Source organism: Parus major, chromosome 28 (assembly GCF_001522545.3).
Source record: "Parus major isolate Abel chromosome 28, Parus_major1.1, whole genome shotgun sequence".
Taxonomy (NCBI): Eukaryota; Metazoa; Chordata; class Aves; order Passeriformes; family Paridae; genus Parus; species Parus major.
In genome coordinates this window covers 2051629-2058517 of record NC_031797.1, presented here as the reverse complement: position 1 = coordinate 2058517, position 6889 = coordinate 2051629, and the positions used below count along the sequence as shown (strand labels likewise).

The 6889-nt window shown below is 56.2% G+C and overlaps 1 protein-coding gene across 3 annotated transcripts; it reads left to right on the top strand.

Annotated features, from left to right (window-relative positions):
• The first annotated feature begins 1741 nt into the window (after positions 1–1741).
• On the top strand, positions 1742–6084 carry LOC107215614 (acidic leucine-rich nuclear phosphoprotein 32 family member B). Of its 3 annotated transcripts, none has more exons than XM_015651932.3 (6): positions 1742–2029; positions 2482–2604; positions 3559–3757; positions 4002–4123; positions 4479–4533; positions 5717–6084. In XM_015651932.3, exons 1-6 carry the CDS (start codon positions 1970–1972, stop codon positions 5803–5805), a joined length of 648 nt encoding a protein of 215 aa, XP_015507418.1. In that variant the 5' UTR covers positions 1742–1969; the 3' UTR covers positions 5806–6084. The 3 variants fall into 3 exon arrangements, with proteins under 3 accessions (XP_015507418.1, XP_015507419.1, XP_033376050.1); XM_015651933.3 differs by having other exon boundaries at positions 1755–2029; positions 4005–4123; XM_033520159.1 differs by lacking the exon at positions 1742–2029 and adding an exon at positions 2702–2890 and having other exon boundaries at positions 2487–2604.
• The last annotated feature ends 805 nt before the right edge of the window (positions 6085–6889 follow it).

Below are 6889 nucleotides of genomic sequence, written 5' to 3'. Positions count from 1 at the left end.
GTTCCTCCGCCCGGGGAAGGGCTCAGGGCCTGCGGGGGCGAACCTTTAGGTGCCGCCGGGGCCGGCCGTTCCCCTCCTCTGGCGGCCGCGGGGCCGGGCCCAGCGCTCCGGGGCCGCCTCATCTCCGTGTCCTCTTTTCCTGAGGCCGCCCCTTCCTGGATCTTCCCTTTCCCCGGATCTCCCGATCCCCGCTCCCCGGATCTCCCCGGATCTCCCCATGGCCGGGCCGCCCCGCTGGGCCCCGCTCCCTCCCCGGCCCCGGGGTCGCTCGGTGTCGTGGCAGCTGCGGGCCCCGGGCCCGGCGGGAGCTGAGCGGGGCTTTGGGTGGGGATTAAAGCGGCTTCGTGCATGGCGAGGGGATTTGCAGGAGCAGAGCGGCGGGGCAGGAGGAGCTGCGAGCGCCTGGTGCCGGTGGAGAGACGCCAGGAATTGCAGAGCCAGCGGGGTCAGGGCCGGCCCTGCCTGTCCCGGGACCTGCTGTAACTGCAGCGCGGCCTGGGCCAGCAGAAAGGGCCCGCTCGGGGGAAAGCCGGGCTTGCCTGGGTTGGGCCCAGGTCACCCAGAGCAGCTGGGGCTGCCCCTGGATCCCTGGCAGTGCCCAAGGCCAGGCTGGACGGGGCTTGGAGCAGCCTGGGATGGTGGAAGGTGTCCCTGCCATGGCAGGGGTGGCACCGGATGTGCTCTAAGGTCTCTTCCGATCCAGAGCATTCCAGGATTCCAGGATAACCTGGTGGAGTTCAGGCTCACCTCTGTGCCCACACAGCACAGCAGCCGCCCAGGCCTGGCCTTTGCCACCTTTACATCCACCACGGTGATCGTCTCTCTTTGGCTGGAGCCTTTTCTGGTGTGTTGGGAGCAGAACACACTCGGCTCCAAAACTTCTGGCAGAGCCTCAATTCAAACCCTCAAGCAGCGATAACACTTGGGGAGTCTGAAGTGATAATTTGTTCTGAGCTTGTGCTGTGAAGGTGGCAAAGATGGCACAGCAGCCCTCAGACTCTCCCTCTGGGAAGGCAGAGTGGTTTTAAAATGATTCCCTAATAGTTGGCTGATGTGAGCAGGAGAGGTAAAATGGGAGCACTGCGAAGGAGGAATTTGGAGAGCGCCACGAGCCTTCTGGCCAAGGCTCATTTTTGCATCTTGCTGTCAAGAATGTGTGGGGTAAAAGCAGACTTTGGGAGTGGTTTGTGAGAGCTGGGGGGACAGGGATATTTCCCCCCAGGTGTTTGGGGGCAGCAGTTCTGTGCTGGTGCTTGGTGCTCCTGGTGGCACAGGGGGGGTTGATTCCTTCACGTGCTGAATTCCTGGCTAGTCCTGAAGGTTCCTGGATGTGGAATCCATGCTGGGCATGATGTTTGATGTCTTGTGTCACCAGCCTGAGCTTGAGCTCACGTGCTGAGCCGTGCCCAGGCGCCTGTGTCACCTCACTGGACACCGTCACAGGGAGGTCAATCCTCTGGGGACAGGTTTTCTGGCACCCCAGTGGTGTGGGGGCCGAAGTGGGAGGGGACAAACCCAGCTGACCTCGTTTGGCCCCTCGTTAGCAGAGCCTGAAGCGTGACTCTGAAAGCTTTATTGATGCCTTGTGTGCACGGAGCGCTGGGATGTGACCTCGCGGTTCCAAACCCCTGCCTGCTGCTTCCTGGAGGGTGGGGACCTTGCTGGGGACAGCAGGGGTGTGCTGGTGGCTTGTGCTGGGAGGGTGAAACCCCAACCACGGTGAGGGGCTGTCACCAGGAGTTATTTGGCTTTAAGGTCTTTAATTTCAATGAGGAGGAGCTCGAGGCACAGCTGTGCTCTGGATGTGTTGATGTCACCTTGAGAGGCCCAGGGGACTGTGGCAGGTGTGGTGACAGCTGTGGGTGGTGTCCCTGTGCAGGTGAAGGAGCTGGTCCTGGATAACTGTCGCTCAGAGGATGGCAAGGTGGTCGGTCTCTCCTCAGACTTTGAGAACCTGGAGTTCCTCAGCATGATCAACATCAACCTGCTGTCTGTGTCCAACCTCCCCAAACTCAACAAGCTCCGGAAGGTGAGTCAGGGCTCAGGTCCCATCTCCAGCAGCCCTTGGCCTTGTGCTGCCCCTGCTGGCAGTTGCTTTTCCTGTATTTGCCAGAAAAAGGCCGTTGAATTTTGCTCTTTGCTCGCTGTCTGAGCAAGCGTGAGGGGTCGGTTTTAATGTGAAACAAAACCCTTCTGAGCTCTTCAGGTGTTTAGTCCCCTTCTTCTCTTGCTTTTTTGCTCTTGTGCTGCTGTCAGAAGCTTTGTGACCCCGTAAATAGTTTGGGTTTTGGAGCAGTAACCAGCATGGGGGTGGCTGGCAGTGCTGTGTCCCTGCAGGAAAGGGATTTTAAGGGCAGACTTGACCTGCTGCTCTGTGAGCTGAAATTTGGGTGCTCATCGTAGCCCAGTTCTCAGGGCAATTTCCTTCCCTGTATCACGAGCTGAAACACTTGGTGACCATGTGATATTCCTTCCCTTCAGCTGGAGCTGAGTGATAATAGGATTTCTGGTGGCCTTGAAGTTCTAGCAGAGAAAACTCCCAACCTGACACACTTGAACCTAAGCGGCAACAAGATCAAAGACATCAATACCCTGGAGCCCTTGGTGAGTGGAGGCTGTGCTGGAATCCCAGGGATGACGTTTCCTTTGGGGAATGGGTCTGTGCAGCAGGAATCCAACGTCTTGGTAACTGTTCCAACAGCACTGCGTGGTTCTGATGGGAACAGATTTGATCCCAGTTTGAGGCTGGGCCAGTAGTTAATGGCTCCTCAGTCTGGAAAAGCAGCAGCCAGTCGCTAAAAGAAGCGTGAAATGGGGCTGGATGAGTAAAACTGTGGATGCTCAGTGCCCATCTGAGAAGGGACCGGGAAAGGGTCGGAGGCAGTTGGAGGTAGGTGGCACCTGGGGTGTCATGGAATGAGGTAACTGGACACCAGTGAGGGCATCTGTCACATCAGGCTGAAGGCTCTGCTGTCACAGCACTGCAGGGCTCCCATTCCCACAGGGCTCAGTGAGGCTGGAAAAGGCCTCAGAGGCTCCGTCTGAACTGGCCCAGGAAGGCTCTTGCTGTGAGGGATGCCTGAAAGGTCTGACACAGGGCATTTGTCCATCCATTGGGCTGTTTTTTGGTGCATCCATTCCCTTCAGAAGGAATTTGGGATTGTTTTGCTCCTCCTTTCCTTGGCGTGGTGCCCGGTGTGATGGCCTGAGCTGGGCCGTGCCTTGAGCTCTCCCTGAGCTCTGCCTTGGTGTTCTGCCTGATATTTGAGCAGGATGAGTCCAGCTCAGCTACTCCTGAGCTTTCTGGGCCTGTTCAGAAGAAAGAAAGATTTGCAAATGCACAGAGACTTTGTTCCAGAAAGGGAAGCCAGGACAGAGGAGCTGAACAGAAATTTTCTGTCCCCTCAATGAGCAGGAGCAGTGATTCCTCTCCATCTGAGGAGCATGTGGGGCAGAACCACTTCTGTGCTGGAGCTGGACAGTGCCCCAGCCACCCTGCCTTGGCTGCCTGATCTTCAGACAGTGCTGTGAATAATCTTAACAAATTGATTTTTGCAGAAAAAGTTGCCAAACCTCCACAGTCTGGACCTGTTCAACTGCGAGGTGACGATGCTCATCAACTACCGGGAGAGCGTGTTCGCCCTCCTGCCCCAGCTCACCTACCTGGATGGCTTTGATGCTGATGAGCAGGAAGCCCCTGACTCAGACCCCGAAGCAGATGGGGATGCACTGGAAGATGACTATGAGAATGGGGAAGGTGAGGATTTTTTTCTCCTCCTGGTTTTCCTGCTGGGCAAGGGCCCCTTTTCCACTTCTGGGTGGGCTCCACAGACGGGGACGGGCACTGGAGCTGTGTGGGTACCCCCAGCCCCTGCCCCACAGGGCTGGCTGCTGTCCCTCCTCATCCTCTGTGACCCTGCCTGCTGCTCACACAGCTCTGAGGGGTGGAGGGTGTCTGGATTTGGGAACTGGGGCACTTCCCTCCCTCCCCCTTTTGGTAGAAGGCGAGGAAGAGGAGGATGATGAGGAGGAGGACGATTTGGATGAAGAAGTCATTGATGACGAGGAAGATGAAGATGATGATCTGGAGGGTGAAGAGGAAGAGGATGGAGTAGATGATGAGGTGAGGCTGGCACTGGTGCAGCAGCAGGTCACGTTTGTCCCTTGTGTGGTGACCCAGGTGTCACAGGAGCCTCTCTGGGGACGGATCTGAGGAGTTTGCCATCCACTCTGGCTTTTTCTCTGGACTCCTGAGAGCCAAAAACTCCAGAGAGTTTTCCAGTTCAGTCTTGGCCTGGCACCTCCCATGGCTCTGAGTGATGGGTCCATGCAGCCCCATCCATGGGGATGTGAGGAGCTCTTGGAGATCCAGCAGCTTCTCCTGCCACCCTGAGGCTTCGTTGGGCTGGGAGAGGGGGCTGGGGTTACTGCTCATGGGATTGTGGTTCATGCAACAAAGCCTCTTGTTTTCACTCCAGGAGGAAGATGAGGAGGAAGATGGTGAGGAGGATGAAGAAGATGAAGCTGAGGAGGGTGAGTTGAGTCCTAACAGTCCAATTTATTGCAGAGCTCCCTCAACAGTCAAATATTTGGTGTTTTTGGAGCTGCCTCAGTGCAGGGCTGTTGTTGCTGCAGTTTTTCTGCCCAGGCTGGTACTGAGCAGTGTCATCATCAAGGGTCACACAGGGAGGGAAAGGGGTCTCAGGACCTCCAAATTCCAGCCATGCCAGGTAATTCTGGGAAATGTGAGAGGTCAGTTGCTTAGAAAAGCAGTTCTGGGAACTGATGAGTCTGCAGGAGCAGGGTGAGGGAATCTCCCAGGGGCACCTTCCCCTCTGCTCAGCTCAGACCTGAGCTTGGGGCCAGACTCCTCTGGTTGTAACAAACAACCACCCAGATGAGAGGTGGCAGAATATTGTGGCTGGTGTGGATTCAAACAGTTTTGGATGAATTGTGGAATTGTTAAGGTTGGGAAATCTCTCTAATGCTGAGTCCAGCACCACTGTGTTCACCACTGACTCCTGTCCCTGAGTGCCACATCCACACCTTGAGCAGTTCAGGGATTCCACACTGCCCTGGGCAGCCTGAGCCAGTGCCTGACCACCTTCTCCTTGAAGGGGTTTATCCAAACATCCCATCTAAACCTCACCTGGTGCAGCTTGAGGCCATTTCCTCTCACCTTGTCACTTGTTAGTGACTGACCCCCCCGGCTGTCCCCTCCTGCCAGGGACTTGTGCAGAGCCAGAAGGGCCCCCTGAGCCTCCTTTTCTCCAGGCTGAGCCCCTTTCCAGCTCCCTCAGCCCCTCCTGGGGCTCCAGAACCTTCCCAGCTCCGTTCCCTGCTCTGGACATGCTCCAGCCCCTCAGTGAGTCCCTCAATGTCCTCCTTGTCAGGAGGGCCCAAACTGACCCAGGATTTGAGGCCTCAGCAGTGCCAGCACAGGGGCCATGAGCTTGGTCAGGAGTGCCTGGATTCTGCAGATGCTGTGTTTTTGAGGCTGCTCAACAACAGCAACAACAAAATCCCCTTTTCAGCTGTTACACAGGATGCTTGGAGGGCAGAGAAAATTGTTGGTGTCTCATGTCAGCCCAGGCTTTTCCAGGAGGAGCAGGACAGGGTGGATCTGTTCCCAAATGGTGCCAGCCTGCCCCAGCTCCACAGCTCAGCTGCTGCTCCCTGGGCTGGGCTGGAAGAGTGAAACCCCCTCTCTTTGCAGACCATCGGTGTGGGGAGAAGAGAAAACGAAGTCTAGAGGATGAAGGAGAGGAAGATGCAGAGGACGAAGAGGATGATGAGGATGACTGATCCCAGCGAGCCAATCAGTTTTACAGACTCTGACTGTGCTTGTCTTAACCTCCCCGTTGTGTCTGTGTGAGACTGTAAATCCCTGTCTCCCACTCCTCCTCCTCCCCCTTTGTATGGCTGCAGCGTCCACAATATATTTTTTTAAGATTTAGAATACTGTAGGCATTCAGGGGAATCTTCCATACAAGGCTCACTCTTTTCTCACAAGTATCTCATGACCAAAGGCTTTTCTCCGTTCGGTGGTTTGTGCAGCAGCTTGCAAAAAAAAAAAAAAATCAACAAAAAAAATCATGAGAGGAAAAAAAAAAAAGAGAAAAAAAAAAAAATCTCCTCCTTAGGGTATCTGTGTGTCCAAAATCAGCTGTGCCACACTGGACCCAGAGCTCCAGCACAGAAGGCCTTGGCCACCCTCGTGCCCTCAGCCCAGGGCTCTGAAGATGCTTTTTGAGCCATCTCGGGTGCAAAATGTGGTTCATCTCCGTGGACTCGAGCGATCCCTGAGGGTGTCTCAGATCTGAAATCATGGTGATGTGATCTCTGGACATGCTTGAAGATGCTTTAGTGCTGGGGCTGGGGGGTGCCTGGGGTTTTGGGGGGAGGGAGGGAGGGGGGGAGGGGGCTGCTTGCATGACCTGGTACCTCTGCCGCTGCACCTTGCAGTAGCCCTGCACTTGCTTTCCTCTATTTTTTTATAAACTGGAACATTTTCCCCGTTGTCCACCTCAGAGCCATCCCTTGGGCTGTCCCGAGCCAGAGGGGTTGTTGTGGCCGTGTCTGCTGCGGGGAGGCTCCGGGAGCCCTTTGGGAAGGGATAGGGAATGCAGGTGAGGGGATACTGCTCCTCCATCCGCCTCCATTTCACACTGTACAGCCCTGTGCAGCCACCATCACTGTGATTGATGCTCCTGCAGACCGTGTTAGCCTGTAAATTCTCAGGGTCCTTCTGCCAGCCAGTGCCACCTCTGCACAGGCCCCCGGTGCCAGCCTGGCCTGGGCATCCTCCTCCTCCTCCTCCTCCTCGTGTTCCCAGCACGGAGCAGAGCTCCAGCTCCCCCCTCGTGTCCCTGTGCCGGGGGTGCCACCC